At 37.7% G+C, this 20,198-nt stretch overlaps 1 protein-coding gene across 1 annotated transcript in view; it reads right to left on the bottom strand.

Moving 5' to 3' along the window:
* The window catches only part of CFTR (CF transmembrane conductance regulator), a 183,942-nt gene that overhangs the window by 13,793 nt on the left and 149,951 nt on the right, over positions 1–20,198 (bottom strand). The window contains exons 24-25 of the mRNA XM_070476808.1: positions 14,594–14,749; positions 1,845–1,934 (exon numbers count right to left, since the gene is read on the bottom strand). Of these exons, the coding sequence (XP_070332909.1) occupies positions 1,845–1,934; positions 14,594–14,749 (246 nt within the window). The remainder of the gene's footprint in view (positions 1–1,844; positions 1,935–14,593; positions 14,750–20,198) is intronic.

Below are 20,198 nucleotides of genomic sequence, written 5' to 3'. Positions count from 1 at the left end.
CTCAGACTCAAAGACAGGTCTGGCTCAGACTCCGTGGCATCCCCTGGTGAGCCCAAGGTTTTGTCTGAGCCCTCCAAGCATCTCTGGCAGGTATGGGGTTTGATTCTAAACATAATTTCGCCTCTCCAGCCGTCTTGCTGGATGTGGGGTATCCTTTTTAGGCAGGATCCTTCATTCTCCTGTCAACGGTTGCTCAGCAGCGAGTTGTAATTTTGGAGTTCACAGGAGACCATGAGCCCCTGACCTTCTACTCGGCCACCTTGGGTCTGTCATTACAGTTGGTGTGCATGCAGTGAGTTTTTGGGCATGGGGATACATAGATTGTCTTCATGTCTTCAGATTGTTAGATTCTCATAGGAAAAGATTAGGTTGTATACTTTTAACAAAGAAAAATGCCCAAAGAATTTTATTTTTATCTTTAGGAAGAAAGGAAGACATTAAAAGGGAATTGTCATTTAAGTCATAGTTATTTTCATAGCTAACATAAAGTAATGGTTATTTTGCTATACCATAGAAACGTACTCGTTGAAAATTTATATGCATATACAAACATATTGTAAATGTATATACACATACATATGTAAAATTAGTTCTAGCGATATAGATAGGATAATTTCTATTTAAACATCTATTCATTGCTTTATTTTCTTTTTGAACAAAAAATGGAAATGGAATTTCAGTTATAAGCTTAAATGTGTAGAAATCTGTTTCATTAATATCTAAAAGAATGTTAATTTTTATATAAAATGTTTAAGTGGCTATGTATTTTTTTAATGTTTCCATATATACTTCTGAGAGAACAGAATTTCTGTGATTTTTGAGTATTTTTTTTTCTGAGAGCTTTTGAACATTTTCTGGTGGGTAGTTAAATTTGTATATTATAATCAGTAACCAATGTCAGGAGTATTCTCAGTTGCCTATGATGTAAATAATGAAAATTTGTTAGCAGTATCATTAGTATATCTTATTTTGTGTAGCAGTTTGGCAATGACAATCAAAATGTGAATATGTAAAACTTTCAAAATGATAAAACTTGCTGATGGAATTTTACCTATTACTGTTCTCAAATTCATAAAAAAGAAAATATGTTAGTGATTATAACATAATTTGAATGTCTGAAATATATATCATTAAAAGAATTGTAATGATTAAAAAAAAAATCTTAACCATGTCTTCTAAAACTTTAGATTATTTTTATGACCCTGATTTCCTGTAAATTTTATTGTGACTTGGCAATACTTCCAGATTTTATAAAGTCTTCTGTCTTCCTTTCAAAGTTTCTCTCCCACCACATTGTGTTCCTATAGTTCATTCTCTGAAGTCACATCAAAGACCTTAAAATGTGTCACTTGCAATTTAGTTAATGTTTTCTTTAAAACCCCTGTTTGTTCAGTAATAAGGAAACTTTGATAATGAAGACGGTTAAAGTGCATTTTATTAGGGGCATGTTAAGGTTAGACATTCAACGGGTAAGTGTTTAAACTCATGGGCATTTCAAAGCTCCTGGCAAGATCCACTCCGAAGGGAGGCAGACAAGGAAAGAAAATGTGGAATAAAAAGATCTCCAAATATGCTGGAAACAGTGGGATACAGTTGTTCTCTAAGAAGGCCTTTGCATCTAGTGTTCTTAAGTCCCATAACTGTAGTAGGGCACAATTCAGATCTTTGGACATAAACCTCAAGTTTAATAAACTAGAACAACTTATGTTCTCCTTTCTTAAATACGATGCCTGTATTTCAAGAATTATTAGTTAACAGCTAGAGTGTCTAACAAGCAAGCCAAGATTTCCACTTAAGCTCTCCACCAACTCTATTTCCAAAATTACTTCAGTTAACATCCTTACCTCATCTGCAACTTTCCATATTTCTTGATCACTCCACTGTCCATAGGGATCCAAGTTTTTTCTAAATGTTCCAGAAAAGATGAATACTTTCTATAGTAACAAAAAAAGAGGAAAGCATGAATAACCTAAATATCTTTGTATATTTCCCTTACTTTATTGTGAAATATTACAAACAGAAAAAATATTTTAAAATAAAATAATGAAACATCCATGTACTTACCACTCAGTTTTAATTTAAAAAATGTTTATATTTGCTTGGTATCTTTTTTAAAGAAATAAAATATTACAGCTACATCTGAAACCCCTTATGAATACTTATCTAACTTCCATGTCCTTAGGATAAAGAAATTGAGATCACTTTAAGTTGTGGGTAATTAAAATTTTTTATTCAGAGCAATATTATTATAAGCAAATTAACAGTTAAAAATTATGCTTATGAGGATTTCCCTGGTGGTTCAGTGGTTAAGACTCTGTATTTTCACAGCAGGGGACACGAGTCTCATTCCTGGTCTGTGACGTTCCACATACCGAGTAGTACAGCCAAAAAAAAAAAAAATTATCTTTATGAGTTATAATGAACTTAGAACGAAATTCTTATTTTGCTCCGGTATTTTCCTTGGATTTCTCTTATAATCTTAGCTTCCTAAGGGATTTTGAAACTGTCTGAATTTACAGACACTCAAACACATATGTTCATATGGTCTATAAACCAAGGCAAACATGTACCTAGACAGGCACAGGAAAGGGTTACAACTTAGAAATCAGTGAAAGAATGAAAATCAAATATTTGTGTAACTGACTGCATGTCACAGAGGGAAGGGGGGCAGATGAGACGGATCATGCTGAGGTGGCAAATTGACAATCTAATTCCCTGTTAAGGGACACTGCACAGCTCTCACCCTTGCTTGCTGCCTCACTGTCTACTTAAGTCTGCCTATATGAATAGAAAAAAAATCTAAGAAAATCACTGTCTCATTGGGAAGTGCAACAACAATAATAATATTTAGGTCTCTCTCTGTATATATGGATGAACTGAAAAATACTTTTGATGTTAACGATCAGAAAATTTTTTTCTTTACCTTTTTTCTTTTGCCTTTGGTTAATAACACAGTCAGGAGAACTGCTAACTAAATTTTTCGAATTTTCACTAGCTGCCTTAGACTGAGAGAGAATGCTCAGCACCCATCTGATCTGTGAGGAACTACAGAAGGTAAGTTGGCCCCAGATGAATGGTGTCTGTGCCTTGCCATGGCAGTCAAGTTCAAGGATAGTCCTATTAGAGACCCCATTCCCTGGGGCATAATTTATGGCTTAAGGAACAAGGTTGTTGCCAAATATCTCAGGAACCCTCTGCAGAAGGCAACAAGATTATGCTGGTATTTCTTAATTTGCATCAAATCAGTTCCTAAGGGACGCTTCCACTGCTTTACAGAAGTGAACATAAGAGACAATATATGACTCATGAGCTCATAAGAGGTGATGGATATATTTTTTGTACATCCTCCTCCAAGCTCCCAAGTAAAAGAAAGTAATGCCCAAATAAGCTAAAGAGAACAGACAATGTATGCTATTGAGAGATTCTGATAAAGTAAAGAGAAGTGGCTCTGAGAAGGCCAGTCAATTTATTACTGAGGCAATCAGGTTTATCTAGTATCTAAAGTTCAAAGGCTTGCCGATGGAATTTTGCCATTTACTGTCTTTCACATACCTTCTTTTAATATTTTCCTTATATAAAAGTTTCTAGCATTATGTGAAATAACAACTGTTAAGAGTTTACAAAGTATCAGACAGGGCATCACTTCACTAAAGTTATCTCTACCAGGAACTCAGAGGCTACAACAGCGTCTATGGCCAGCTTACCACGGGCCAGATAAGACTCTTTACATGTGTTGTCTCTTTTTATCTTCATATAAATTTAATGAGACAGATCTTACTGCTGTTCACGAAGAAATCACAGTCGGGAGAAGTTAAGTGACTTGCCCAAGGTTACTGAGCTGGTAGTTATAGAGTTGGAATTCAAACCTTTAGAGTGATCTTCAAATTCATGGCAAAATACCTCAAGTCCTGGGCAGACCAGTTTTGATTCCTGGTATGGAGCTTAGGAAAGATTAAAGGTTGGGCAGAAGGAGCCCAGGGGGTCCATAAAGAGCCCATTCGCACTCAGCAACACAGTTGTCAGTTCAAGCAGTGCTATCCATCCCTCAAGCCACAGGCTCAGTACCTACACTGTGAATTGAGAGTTTAGCTTTCTCTTTCTATGCAGGACCTGATTCAAGGGTTTTTATTTGGGCTACAGTGTCCTTGTAACTTTTACGGGGACTTACATATTCAATGGAAAAGCACAATATGAAATTTTACTTTGGCCAAATGGAAAAATGCCAGCATTCTGGAGGACCACAGGTAGAGGCTGAAAGTATTAAAACATCAAAGCAAATACAGAAGTTTGCTAAGGGCAGAGTGCCTTGTGCAGATGCTGTGACAATACAGCTCTTTCCCAGCAAGTGTACCTACGAACAAGAACCCAATCTTTTTAAGTTTCACTGTTACTATAAAATGGGGGAGATGTCACATTTTTTGATTTTCTAAAATCTACTCTACCTCTGGGCTTTTCCATTTTGACAGATAGTGCTTTTATTTTGAAAATGAAATCACTCAGTCATGTACAACTCTTTGCAAACCCATGGACTGTAGAACAGTGATCAATGTAAAGAAATAGAGGAAATCAACAGAATAGGAAAGACTAGAGATCTCTTGAAGAAAATTAGCGATACCAAGGGAACATATCATGCAAAGATGGGCACAATAAAGGACAGAAATAGTATGGACCTAACAGAAGCAGAAGATAGTAAGAAGAGGTGGCAAGAATACACAGAAGAACTATACAAAAAAGACCTTCAAGACCCAGATAATCATGATGGTGTGATCACTCAACTAGAGCCAGACATCCTCAAATGTGAAGTCAAGTGGGTCTTAGGAAGCATCACTATGAACAAAGCTACTGGAGGTGATGGAATTCCAGTTGAGCTATTTCAAATCCTAAAAGATGATGCTGTGAAAGTGCTACCCTCAATATGCCAGCAAATTTGGAGAACTCAGCAATGGCCACAGGATAGGAAAATGTCAGTTTTCATTCCAATCCCAAAGAAAGGCAATGCCAAAAAATGTTCGAACTACCATACAATTGCAGTTATCTCACACACTAGCAAAGTATTGCTCAAAATTCTCAACAATACATGAACCATGAACTTCCAAATGATCAAGCTGGATCTAGAAAAGGCAGAGGAACTAGGTATCAAATTGCCAACATCTGTTGGATCATCAAAAAAGCAAGAGAGTTTCAGAAAAACATCTCCTTCTGCTTTACTGACTATGCCAAAGCCCTTGATTGGATCACAACAAACTGGAAAATTCTTCAAGAGATGGGAATACCAGACCACCTGATCTGCCTCTTGAGAAATCTGTATGCAGGTCAGGAACCAACAGTTAGAACTGGACGTGGAACAACAGACTGGTACCAAGTCAGGAAAGGAGTACATAAAGATGTATACTGTCATCCTGCTTGTTTAACTTATATGCAGAGTACATCATGAGAAACGCTGGACTGGATGAGGCACAAGCTGGAATCAAGATTGCTGGGAGAAATATCAATAACCTCAGATATTCAATTGACACCACCCTTATGGAAGAAAGCAAAGAAGAATGAAAGAATCTCTTGATGAAAGTGAAGGAGGAGAGTGAAAAAGTTGGCTTAAAATTCAACATTCAGAAAATGAAGATCATTGCACTTCATGGCAAATAGATGGGGAAACAATGAGAGACTATTTTTTTGAGCTCCAAAATCACTGCAGATGGTGACTGCAGCCATGAAATTAAAAGACCTTGCTCCTTGGGAAAAAAAACAAAACAAAACTATGACCAACCTAGATAGCATATTAAAAAGCAAAGACATTACTTTGCCAACAAAGGTCCATTTAGTCAAAGCTATGGTTTTTCCAGTAGTCATGTATGGATGTGAGAGTTGGACTATAAAGAAAGTTGAGTGCAAAAGAATTGATGCTTCTGAACTGTGGTGTTGGAAAAGTCTCTTGAGGGTTCCTTGGACTGCAAGGAGATCCAACCAGTCCATCCTAAAGGAAATCAGTCCTGAATATTCATTGGAAGGACTGATGCTGAAGCTGAATCTCCAATAGTTTGGGCACCTGATGTGAAGAAATGACTCATTGGAAAAGACCCTGATGCTGGGAAAGATTGAAGGCGGGAGGAGAAGAGGATGACAGAGGATGAGATGGTTGGATGGTATCACCAACTCAATGGACATGAGTTTGAGTAAATTCCGGGAGTTGGTGATGGACAGGGAGGCCTGGCGTGCTACAGTCCATGGGGTCACAAAGAGTCGGACATAACTCAGTAATTGAACTGAACTGAACCAGACTGTAGCCCTCCAGGCTCCTCTGTCCAAGGAATTCTCCACACCAGAATACTGGAGTGGGTGGCTGGTCCCTTCTCTAGGGGATCTTCCCAACCCAGGGACAGAACTCAGGTCTCCCACATTGCAGGTGGAGTTTTAACAATTTGAGCCACCACAGAAGCCCTTCATTTTATCAATCCACAAAATTCAGAGTCATACCTGACTTACCTCTCTCCCTGATCATCCCCAAAGGAATTAATCATCAGTCCTGTGGATTGTTTACCCAATAAAACTCAAAGCCATTTATTTCTCTATCGCTTCGGCTACCACATAGTTCAAGCCACCAGCATCATTCTCTGAACAGTGTAAGAACCTCCTATTTCCTTGCTTAGAAACCAAAGAAATCACCATCAATATAAATTGGATCATGTCATTAACCTTTTTTTAAAAACCTTCAGTGGGGACTTCCCTGGTAGTCCAGCGGTTAAGAATCTGTCTGCCAGTGCAGGGGACATGGGTTCGATCCCTGGTCCAGGAAGATCCCTCAGGGAAAATAAGCCTGTGTGCTACAACTACTGAGCCCACATACTGGATCTACTAAAGCCTGCATCCCCAGCTCCTGTGCCCTGCAGCAAGAGAAGCCACCTCAATGGGAAGCCCATGGACAGCAACTGCAGAGTAGCCTCCACTCGCCGCGTCTAGAGAAAGCTTGAATGCAGTAACGAAGATCCAACAGGGTCAAAAATGAACAACTTTTTTTAATTAAAAAAAGAAAACCACCTTCAACTGTTTTCTATTACATTCAGGGCCAAATGCAGCGCCCTTAAGATGACCTACACACCCACCACTGTGCAGCCTCCTTCACTGTGCCTGGCTCATCTAGCGCCCTGGTCCACTCTGTTCCCTTTGCACTCCAGCCGCCTGGCTTGTTTTCAGTTCCTCGGTTCACTTCACACGCTCTATGCTTCCTGCATGGGAATCTCATCTCCTGTCTTCTTCCTATGGCCAACTGTATTTTTCAGGTCTCAAGTTCAATGTCACTTCCTCAGAGAATCTCTCCTGATGCTTAAAACCAAATAAGGTGCCTCAATAAAGGATATCATAATACCTATACTTTACTCTCACAGCGTACAGTGAATATTAATAAAATTAAATATGCATTATGAGCATTTTGTTTTTAATGTCTTACTCTTCTCCTAGACCATAACTGCTGTGTAACCTGTCATTAGCACACAGGCCTCACATGGTGTATGCTCAGTAAATATTGTCTGAATAAATAAATGGGCTGATGGGAACATAAGAAGTAAAACTATGAAAATATCAATAGAGTTCAGCAAATATTATTTTTCTTCCTTATGGAAGAATAGCTACCAAAACCCAGTGACTTTAAATGAATACTAGTACTAGCCCATTAAGCTTTAATGTTTCTTTGTAACAACTTGAGAAAAGGTACACCTTTTTTCACAAGAGCCTGATAATTTACATGCAATATTTATCAAACATATGGCAACATATTATATGTTAATTAATTTTATGCAAAATAGATACATATTCAAAATTATGAAGGAAGAAAGTTATTTGTTGAAGCTAGACTAAGCCTTGGTGGCTCAGTTGGTAAAGAATCTGCTTGCAATGCAGGAGACTTTGGTTTGATCCCTGGATTGGGAAGAACCCTTGGAGAAGGGAAAGGCTACCCACTCCAGTATTCTTGCCTGGAGAATTCCATGGACAGAAGAGACTGGCGGGCTACTGTCTATGGGGTCGCAAAGAGTCAGACACAACTGAGTGCCTAACACTTTCACTTTTCACTTTCACTTTCAGACATCCAAAAGTTTTAGATGTAGTGGATTTGATACCATGCTTCCCTAGTGACTCAGATGGTAAAGAATCTGCATGCAATGTGGGAGACCTGGGCTCAATCCCTGGAGGAGGAGGGCATGGCATACCTCTGGAGGAGGGCATGGCAAGCCACTCCAGGATTCTTGCCTGGAGAATCCCATGGACAGATGAGCCTGATGGGCTATAGTCCATAGGACCGCAAAGAGTCGGACACGACTAAAGCGAATAAACATGATGTGACAGACCAATTCTATAGGTCTTTTGTTACAGTTTATAGTCTAGCATAGAAAAAGTATCAATACTTTCAGTTTAACTTTAAAGAAAAACTGAAGTGGTTCAGCTGGAATTCAATTTCATACAGTTAATCAAACATGCCCTTCTCATCTTATAAATAGTGTCTGTCACTCACTTGTTTTCCAAGGGGTGCCAGTGGGTGTCTTATTGTTTTCTATACTACTGAAATTTGTGTTTCTACAAACTCATCTCTAAAGGTGAGATGTCCTTGGAGGTCACTTATGTCCTTTCCCTGGTGTATGAATGAAACAGCCAGGGTCCTGAGAAGTTATATGGCTTGACCAAGGTGGCATGGTCTGATTGTGCAGCAAAAACAAACAAAAAAAAAAAAACCCTGAAACTATAAATCACAATGATCTTCCGCTTCTCTTTCAAGAAAATGTTGACCAGTCAGAAAATTAGAATGTACAAATATTTGATGTTTATTTAAAGTCATGTATGTACACTACAAAGAGCGATACTTGGGACTCAAGGAAGAACAAAGAGAGCACCATCGTTCACCACCTGACTTATCTCTTCCCTGAAGCTCACGCCTCAACCACTCAACTGGAGATGAGATGGCAAGCCTGGGTGGAATGTTCGGAGCTGGTCATGCATCACAGCAACAGGCACCATGCCTTAGTCTTGGATGTCAGATGAAAAGAAAAAAAGCATTTGGCTTCTGCGGTTACTAAATGTAGGATAGATTAAATAAGTGGGAGGAATGATTTATCTTTAAGAATAGTATTGTTTTGTTTTGACTCATAAGGGAAATATGTGTATGGATAGCATGCGAAGTCACTTCAGCCATGTCTGACTCTATGTGACCCTATGGACCACAGCCCATCAGACTTCTCTATCCAAGGGATTCTCCAGGCAAGAATACCGGAGTGGGTTGACATGCCCTCCTTCAGGGAATCTTCCTAACTTAGGGATCAAATCTGAGACTCTTACATCTTCTGAATTGACAGGCAGGTTCTTTACCATTAGCATGAAATGGGAAAGCCTACATATATTTTAATATATAAAATATGTTATATATAATATATATACATATACCTTCATACATATATGTGTATATACATATGTACAAAGACCATGTACAGTTTTATTAAAATGCGACTCAAATACTTATAAGCATCATACTTCTAAGTGTCTGTGATCTCACCTTTTGGCAATGTCTGCAAAACTCCATTATAAGTTAAATCTGTGCAATTAAAATCCATCCAATATGAACAAATCGAGATCCTAAGGTGGCATTACAGAATGTCTAAAAATAAACCCTGCTTTGCTTTTAAGAACATCGAGTAACAAAAACTAGGTGAATTTTATTAGTCAAAAGTGTTTAAGGTTGATAAAAATAACTATAATTTTGATGTACAAATCATTCGTTAAATGACTGCTTGTAACATGTTCAAATTATGTTTCTGTAAAGTCATTTTTCACAACATTTTACACTATAATGTTTTAATATATACTTTTAGAAATAACATCAAAACATGATTTCCAGATCTAAGTAAATTACCACAAATTTCCAATTTTTAGGCTCAGAAACAGTACAATCGTGTTGTACTATTACCCACACCAGTCATTTTCCTTTTGTCCATTAAATTCGGCACTCCACGCCCAACGCCCTACGTCCTATTCACTTTAGTTCAGGCTCTTACACATCATAGGTAGGGAGTTTCTGAGCCCATCTCCCTGCTCCCTGTCCTGCCTGCTGAATTCCACTTCTGCTGCCCTTTACAACCTACCTCCCAACTCAGGAAGGGTCAACCCACTCCTCACTAGACCACTTTAGTGTGAATCAAGTCTCCCTCTTTCTCCTAATGCTTCCTAACAGATGGTCTTCTCTGCCCATTGTCCCTCAACTCTTATTCTAGTTGTCATCTCTGTAGTGGCTTATAATGTGCCTCTCTGGGATCCTGGAATATCCTCTCCACAACTGCCTGCCCCCAACCTTTCTAAAACCAAGACATTTTCTGACCTTTAAAGTGCACTTTCATCATCATCTTCTCTGTGAAACTGTCAATACTCATTCATCCATTTCCTTTCCAATACAGAAATGAAAAAGACATGATCCCTATTCTCAAGGAACTATAAATAAAAGTAACAACTAGAACAACAGAGTATTACACTTAACACATGCAAGGAAGTAGTTTAAGCACTTCAACTTATTTATTCCTTTACTCATTTAATCCTCATAAAACCCCAATAAAGTAGTTACTACCATTATACCCATTTTATAGACAAGGAAACTGAGGCTCAGAGAAATTAAGTAACTTGCCAAAGATTATAATACTAGTAAAATAAAGATACTGGTAGAACAACAACCTGTTGAAATGAGAGCAAGCATTTCATGACTCAGCCAAAAAATATGGGTAATGAATTCCTACCATGCAAGCTATTGTATATGCTATATAAGAGACAGAAAAAACAGTAAGAGGAAAAAAAAAATCTATGTTTTATTTTGTATTTCTACTACAGCCTTCTTGCTAATCTTCTGATTGTTGATGACTTCGTGTTTAAATCTGCTTCCTTAATTAGCATGTCTACAAAGTGTTTACAATACTGGGTGGAAATTAAATAAATACATAAATAATTCCAATACAAGACATAGAGAAGTGCCAGGAGAGATTTATAAACAAAGTTCTCGATCCCACTTGGGCCTGGGATGTGGGAGTGGAGAGTTGGGGTTAGAGTCAGGCTTAAAGGGAGAAGGGAGGGAGTCAGAAAAGGCCACCTGGCAGAGTTAACTTCTGAGATGCCAAAGTGACTCAGCTGAAGAAAGGTCATCTCAGACAGAGGGAATGCAGGGACAGAGGAATGAGCGAGAAAACTGAGGTATCTCCCATGGCACAGCAAGTCCAGCTTGACTGAAACTTCAAAGTGCCGGGTGTGAAGAGTGGTGGATCTGACTAGAAAGGTTGTTGAAACCAGATTATCAGGGACCTAAACCACAAATGGAAAAATCTGGACGTTATCCGTGAAGAGAGGGGTGTCCTAGAAGGTTTTTGACTTGACAAAGCACAGAGCTGGAATGGTGCTGTAGAAAGGTTACTCTGTGTGCAACAGAGAATTTAAGAAGATGAGAAAAGCACAGCAGTGGGAGCAAAAGAGGGAAGGATACAGTTTGTGGTGGAAGCAGCCATGACAGAGCTTGGAGCTGGATTCTCTCTCATCATGTGAATGACTCGCTCTCATTGTTCACCATACACTTAGTTACCTCTAGTTATCATTTTGGCTTCTTCCTCTAATCCTTGACTTAAATCAATGAGTTCTCACCGAACGCTCATGGGCTGGACTGAGACCTCAACATCTTATACCTTAAGTACAGAACCCATGGTACTTATTATCACTTAAAGCATGTGGAAGTAGCTTAATAACTAAGTATTAAATTGTTAATTACTGTGAAATTGAATGAGAAGTTCTGCACATACAATATCATTGTTCAGCTCTACGGATACATGATTGACCCTATCTGATAGCCCTCATAGCAAAAGACACTACACTGTGTTGGTACAGATTATTTTCAGATCAAAGAATCTCACTGCAGGAATAGGCCAAGTCATCCCCTAATAATAGTTTGCAGCCTTTCAAATTTGTATTTGAAGCTTAAGAATAAACTTATTTTTCTGCTTTTCTTGCATTAAGTGATTAACAAGGTTCAAGGAGAATGAACAATTTTAAGTCTTGGTGTTCAGTTGGCTAAGTCAATGGGACTCTGACAATAGGCCTCATTGTCTCCTCTTCAAGCTCTCAGGGCTTAGAGGTAAAGTAGAACAAATTCAAGAAGGCGCCACCTCAAAATGTACACAATGTACTGTTTTCCACGCTGGGTACCTTTTCTAAGATTTCTAGCTACAGGAGGAAAGAACACACACACACAAACTGTAAGAACTTGCCGAAACTAAAGATATCTTGTGATTCCACAGCTGATGTCTCAGGGTCACTTTGAGGGACAGATAAGTTTCCTGTTCAAAGTGTCCTGTTTCATGTACCTGGAAACAAGTGACTAACTGGCCTAGAGATCTCTGATATCTCAAGTGTCAGAGGTCTTGGGGAACTATGGTCTTGCAAGGTCAGGAAGACAGAAAAAAAAAAAGATGGAAAAGCAAAGAAAAATACTCCCTGGATTTTTAATTTCTTCTTGCCACATTTTAAAGATAAAACTCTAGGAAAGAAAAAAAAAAAACTACTTAATTTGAACTTTTAAAGGAAAGTTGGGAAAATCAAAGCATCTCTTGATTTGGATGTTAAAAAGGTCTGAGGAGTTTGCCCTCTTTCTCTCTTGGGCATTCATTTATCATTCTCAAGATGTCACTATAGAAGAAATAATACTTTCTGTCTTACAGACATCCTTGTGATACTGGAAGACTGTCCCAGAAACCAGGGTTGTAAACATGTATAATGAGAAACATTTATTATTAGCATGATCACACACTTATAAAGGCATAGCTTAAAGTATTTCTTGTTTAGTTTATAATAAAACTTGATGCCATGGAAGAGGGGAAAAGGAAGTTTGGAAGATTCATGTTGACAGAAAGTCAGGATAAAAAATTTTCATAACTCTAGCCTACTTGGTTTTCCTCCATGCTTTACATATGTTCCTAAATAGAACATGTACGTGTTCAGTAACTCAGTCATGCCCAACTCTTTGCGATCCCATGAACAGGGGCCTGCCAGGCTCCTCTGTCCATGGGATTTCCCAGGCAAGAAACTGGAGTGGGTTGTTATTTCCTTCTCCAGGGGATCCTCCCAGCCTAGGGATGGAACTTGCATCCCTTTCGACCCCTGCATTGGCACGCAGATTCTTTACTACTGCACCACCTGGGAAGCCCTAAATAGAACATATAATAAAACAAAAATCTCTCCATCACAAGTAAGATAAACAAAAGGATTCCCAAAGAAACTGAAATTATTTCTCAGAGCTTTGATTACTCTAACGAGCAGATCTGTATAAACAAGAACAACAAAAAAGAACAAAAGCTTCACTATTGTAGTTTAAAATGGGATCAGAAAAAAATAAATAAATAAAATGGGATCTGAAAACAGAGAGTCAATTGAATGGCAGTGCTTCTTAGACAACCAGATTCTATCCCCAGCTCTTCAACATTGTTATCTTGCCTAATGTTGTCACCACGGGATACTTGTATTCCCAGTGTTTCTTTATCTTCACACCCACTAACAATCCCTCTTTTTTTTCTGAAGAAACAATACTGTTTTTTAAAAGTTCAACCAGGATGAAGCTTCTGGCACCATGACAAAGTCTAGACAAATGAATTAAAAGCATCTGTCTAGCAGTTACAATATTTAGTGCCTCATTAGATGAAAGGGGCAAATGTTCCACAGAGGTAATCTATCAGGAAATACAAGCCATTTTCTCATGTTAGATTTGTAATCCATCTACCCAGAGATGCTCCTGGCATTTTAATTTTGTGTTAAAAGCAGAGAATTGTTAGAACCATGGTAGTGGAATGGACTTAGTGCCCATTAGTACAAAGAGATCATAAAACAGAGACAACATCCATAGAGATGAGAACAAATACTAGTAGATATACAGTTCATGCCTTTCAGACTTGGTCCCAGTAAAGACATTTCTTGGTTTCCATTAAGGTCATTGAAAAGTGGAACTTTTGCTATTTCTTACATAATTAAAAAGCCCTTTGCACAATAACACAGATAGAATGATACTAAACCAGTGAGGCTGAAGATCCTTTGTAACCCAAATCAAAGACTGACATTTTTGAAAAAAGCTACAGATTAATCTGACATGGTTCATTCTATTCAAAGAACAAAAAACAATCATTACACTTTCTATTTTCAATTCCACTATGTAATGCTTCGAAGAGTTTGTTATTTCAGCAGCATATTTTACGTCTTGGAAAACATTTCTCAATCTGCTGTGATTGCTAACTTGGAGACCATTGAGGCAGGAATAAAAAAAGTTGCTAAGTACAAAAGCCCCATGTTCCTACTGTGGCTTATATCTTCTGGAAAAAGCTATCAAAGTTATTAATATTTCAACAATTGTATGTCAGAGAATTCCAAACTTCTAGAAATAACTTTTACTCCCTATAAAAAAGATTGCATAAAGGAAAAAAAAAGACAGCAATACAAAGGGAATATATTTTGCAGGGAAATGTGAATTATTGAGTTCAAGTGTCAAATAACGGGAAAAATGTACTTAGTCACTTTTTTACCAGTTAAGTCCTTCTGTATTGCTTACCTGTGGTATGACTCCAAAGGCCTTCCTCCATTGTTGCAAAGTAATTGAATCCCAAGACACACCATCTATTTGGATTTCTCCTTTGGTATTCAGCAATCTCAAAAAAGCCAGTAACAAAGTGCTCTTCCCTGATCCAGTTCTTCCCAAGAGACCCACCTAGAATATTACAGTGATGGAATTAGTCCTGTGACACATAGATACAATACCATAAATGCAATCTGGTATTATACATGAATTTTAAAAACTCATGGAAAACATTTTTTTTTAATCATCACCCAAGAAGTCTCACTTATTCATTCAAACCTTTTTGCATACCTCCAATTCTGATTAAAACTGATTTGGAACACAGCAACTCTGGAAGACAATATAGAAACTGGCCATAAGGGACTGGATCCCTGATGCTGAATTCATTTATCTCTGATTTTTACTAATAGCAAAAAAGTTAAAATAAGGTACACTTCACACTGAAGAAAACAAAGAGTGTCTTAAAGCACATAATTTTTGAGAATGGGCTCAAGCCAGAAGCGGAGACTACAGCTTGATCTAGTCAAATGTGAATATGAGCTTGAAGATTAATAAATCCACAGGGGTTCTAATATTCATATACTGTCCATAATAAAATAAGTGAATGCCAAGTCCAGGCCTGACAAGAGGGAATAAATTCAGTGAGCTACACATTATCACAAAAGACAGGTTGGGCCTTGCCACTTAGTGGATAAGTACCTGGACAGTTGTCAAATCAACTTCTTCCATCCATTCTGACTGGCAAGAACAGAATTTTAGGAAGCAAAAGGGATATTAAGGGAAAGAAAAAAAAAAAAAAAAAAAAACTATTCCTGTTACTTAAAGACTCTAAGAACACAGCATGGAACTGAAGGCCTGCACCGCAAGGTGCCGACAGGTGCTTCAGGCGGCCCACAGGGAGCTGATTCTGCTCTGAGGCCAGCCCAGACCCAGCACTTAGAGGAAGAAGCTCTGAGCGAGGTCATTAATGAAACCCTGAGTAAACTGCTCAGCATTTAGTGGCACTGAACAGTTCTTTCTTTCCCCTTGCATTATTGCTATTTCTTTTTTCTCATTTGGCCTTTTTACAAGAGAGCTGAACAGTCTTGTAGAATCATGCTTTTTACACTATTTGTGGTAAACATTTTCATTTTGTTTTGTGTTTTACTCTCCAATCCAGAGTGAAGTATAAAATAAAACATGAATTTCTGAATTCTTACTCAGGGACTACAATAAATGCTTGAGAGCATACACAAATCCACAATAGTAATAACATATTGAATACCAATTAGGAATCTTTAACATATTAAATACCAATCAGAAAGGCCTAGGAAGTAAACTAGGTCTTTGGGGTAAGCCGATAAACAATTGTGATACAACTGCCTTTCTGTCCATTATAAGAGCCCTACAATGGGACTTGCACACATGCCTATTTTCTGAGACAACAGAAATCAAATAAACAAAATGTTACACATTAACACAGTGTTGAGGTTATTCATACTATGGATCACAATTGGCAATTATTTTATTTATTCTTTTCTTGATTATTGCTTGTGTTCACCCCAAGAATATAAGTTCAACAGGGCAGGGTAATCTATCTTGTTTTCTATTGAAATCTTAGCACCTGGCATAGTGGTTGGTTCACATAAGTGCTAAATAAAAAACTTTTTTGGACTGACTGAGAGACAGTCAGATGAAAGGATGAATGAATGGATGGACAAACTGGTGGGTGAGTAGGTGGCAGATAAATGGAAGAAATGAAAGAAGGGAGGGAAGGAGGGAGAAAGAGCAAAGAAAGGAAGAAGGGAAAGAGGAAGGAAGGGCAGATGAATGAATAAACTTATTTAGTAGAATATGAATAAACTTATAAACTTATTTAGTAAATCTAAACAAATGGATATAGTCAATTTTGGTTAACTCAATTTAAAAATCTTGTTAAATTTCATACGCACACTTCTATTTCTGCATCAGCCCATTTTGTACAAACACATTCACCATAATTGATGATTTTCCAAACACAACATTAAAGCTCTGTAGAAGCAATCTGAGTATGCCTTGTAAAGGGGAGGCATGAACAAAAAGAAGAGAAGGGAAATTCAAGAGCAGGATGTGACCTGCTCTAAAGTCATATCAAGAACTTTTGATGATAAGTTCCTTGAGCTTCAGACTCTTAAATCATTAGCCAGGATTCTAATGATTAAGGTACACGACTACATTCTTTCTCCTTAAAGAGCAAATATTTAAATGTTTAGAAAACCCAGGTTTTATATTAGGATAAAACTGGACAGAGTGGCGATTTGCAAATCTTTAGCTCTATAAAGTTTTAGCTATCTCTTTGGTTCCTTATATAGCTAAACTGCTGGCATTGCATTAAGTCAGACATGGCTTTCAACAACATGTCTAATTGGTTCATACCTAACAAAGTCTTCTGTTGTTTATGTACTTGGCACATAATAATTCTTTTCCAGGATTTGTTTTAAGGCCTCTCAGTGATCTATTGAATAAGGCCAGACTACTTCCCACAAATAAGCCTTTAAGACAGATGCTAATTCTAAGTCAGTGTTTTCTGGTAACTTCAATGTACCTCCTCTTTGATAATTTTGGATCAAGATAAATCACAATGTTATGTGGAAAGTTAAACAGTGTTGAATTTGGTGCTAGTTGCAATTTCATTGTACCACGAATAGAATAGTTTCGGTACATTCTTCTCAGAGAGTCTTATTAACACCATTTTAATACTGTAATAGGTTGAAAACTGTTATAATTATCATTTATCTTCCTTTGGTCTCTATAAATCAAATGTCAAATCAAATGAAATTTAGATACCTAAAGTTACAATAACTGTAATTTTATATGTTGATTGATCTGTTTATTATTAATAAAACATAATTCATAATGTAGTAAGTTCTCGAGACTCTACTCTTCACAAAACTGGTATAAGTAACTGAATGATTCAAATACTTCACATCAATTTTTATCAAGACAGAATGTCATGTGTGTTTAAAAAGTCAAGTAGATATTAGGTGCTTATGCTGCTATGATCTGAGCCCTAGATATTATTTGAATTGTTTCTGGCATCTCAGTATTTTAAAGAAACTACAAATGGAGAAAGCAGATAAGCTCACCCAGATTAGGTCTTGAAGTCTGATTAAATATATTTAACCAGAGGACTACCCAGTACTGTAATATATACAATATGTCATCTGAGGCATTTTGATAAACCTAGGTTTATCATGAATGACCTACCTCCAAATTAAAATCCTAGCCTATACTTTGAGATGAAAAAGAAAAGGAAAAAGAAAAGAGAGATGCTAGTTAGGGGAAAGTGACATTAAAAATTTAGGCAAAAATCAAAAGCTTTTAGAAAAAACTATTTGAGACTGAAAAGAAAGATAAGTTTTCTTTTTTAAAGTTACTCTTTTTAAGTTAAACTTGTGAAATACTTGCTACATTACTCATGCACTGAAAATAAAACTTAAAGTACAGATTCTGTGAAGTAAAAGCCTAAATTAGGAGCCTAAAGAGTAAAAGGATTTCTCAATACTAAATTCATTTCTATGGACAAAGTGCTTTAATACGAAGATTGAATCATTTTTCTGCACAAAATATTATTTTGTCTTTTTGCCATGTAATGGGCTGAATATTTGCATTTCTCCTAAATTCATATATTGAAAGCCTAACCCCCCAATGTGATACTAGTAGGAGGTAGGGTGGCTGGGAGGTGATTTGGTCAAAAGAGTGGAACCTTCATGATGGGATTCAGTAAAGTTCAGTTCAGTCACTTAAGTCACGTCTGACTTTTGCGACCGCACACGCTGCAGCACACCAGGCTTACTGTCCATCACCAACTCCTGAACCCTACTCAAACTCATGTCGATCGCATTGGTGGTGCCATTCAACCATTTCATCCTCTGTCATCCCCTTCTCCCCTCACCTTCAATCTTTCCCAGCATCAGGGTCTTTTCCAATGAGTCAGTTCTTCACATCAGGTGGCCAGAGTATTAGAGTTTCAGCTTCAAATTCAGTCCTTCCAATGGATATTCAGGACTAATTTCCTTTAGGATGGACTGGTTGGATCTCCTTGCAGTCCAAGGGACTCTCAAGAGTCTTCTCCTACACCACAGTTCAAAAGCATCAATTCTTTGGTGCTCAGGTTTCTTTATAGTCCAACTCTCACATCCATACATGACTATTGGAAAAACCATAGCTTTGACTAGATGGACCTTTGTTGGCAAAGTAATGTCTCCGCTTTTTAATATGCTGTCTAGGTTGGTCACAGCTTTTCTTCTAAGGAGCAAGCATCTTTTAATTTCATGGCTGCAGTCACCATCTGCATGATTTTGGAGCCCCCAAAAATAAAGTCTCTCACCATTCCCATTGTTTCCCCACCTATTTGCCATGAAGTAATGGGACTGGATGCCATGATCTTAGTTTTCTGAGTGTTGAGTTTGAAGCAAATTTTTCACTCCCCTCTTTCACTTTCATCAAGAGGCTCTTTAGTTCTTCTTCACTTTCTGCCATAAGGGTGGTGTCACCTGCATATCTGAGGTTATTGATATTTCTCCCAGCAATCTTGATTCCAGCTTGTGCTTCATCCAGCCCAGCGTTTCTCATGATGTACTCTGCATATAAGTTAAATAAGCAGGGTGACAATATACAGACTTGATGTACTATTTTCCTGATTTGAAACCAGTCTGTTGTTCCATATCCAGTTCTAACTGCTGCTTCTTGATGTGCATACAGATTTCTCAGGCAGCAGGTAAGAAGGTATGGTATTCCCATCTCTTAAAGAAGTTTCCAGTTTGTTGTGATCCACACAATCAAAGGCTTTGGTGAAGTCAATAAAGCAGAAGTAGATGTTTCTCTGGAACTCTCTTGCTTTTTTGATGATCCAACGGATGTTGGCAATTTGATCTCTGTTTCCTCTGCCTTTCTAAATCCAGTTTGGACATCCGTAAGTTCACAGTGCACGTACTTTTGAAGTCTAGTTTGGAGAATTTTGAGCAATACTGTGCTAGTGTGTGAGATAACAGCAATTGCGCAGTAGTTTGAGCATTCCTTGGCATTGCCTTTCTTTGGGATTGGAATGAAAACTGACCTTTTCCAGTCCTGTGGCCACTGCTGTTTTCCAAATTTGCTGACATATTGAGTGAAGCACTTTAATAGCATCATCTTTTAGGATTTGAAAGAGCTCAACTGAAATTCCATCACCTCAACTAGCTTTGTTTGTAGTGATGCTTCCTAAGGCCCACTTGACTTCACATTCCAGGATGTCTGGCTCTAGGTGAGTGACCACACCATTGTGATGATCTGGGTCATGAAGATCTTTTTTGTATAGTTCTTCTGAGTATTCTTGACACCTCTTCTTAATATCTTCTGCTTCTGTTAGGTCCCTACCATTTCTGTCCTTTATGGTGCCCATCTTTGCGTGAAATGTTCCCTTGGTATCTCTAATTTTATTAAAGAGATCTCTAGTCTTTCCCATTCTATTGTTTTCCTCTATTTCCTTGCATTGATCACTGAGGAAGGTTTTCTTATCTCTCCTTGCTATTCTTTGGAACTCTGCATTCAAATGCATGTATCTTTCCTTTTCTCCTTTGTC

The sequence above is a fragment of the Odocoileus virginianus genome, chromosome 1 (genome assembly GCF_023699985.2).
Source record: "Odocoileus virginianus isolate 20LAN1187 ecotype Illinois chromosome 1, Ovbor_1.2, whole genome shotgun sequence".
In the NCBI taxonomy this organism is placed as follows: Eukaryota; Metazoa; Chordata; class Mammalia; order Artiodactyla; family Cervidae; genus Odocoileus; species Odocoileus virginianus.
This window is presented reverse-complemented; position numbering and strand designations above follow the sequence as displayed.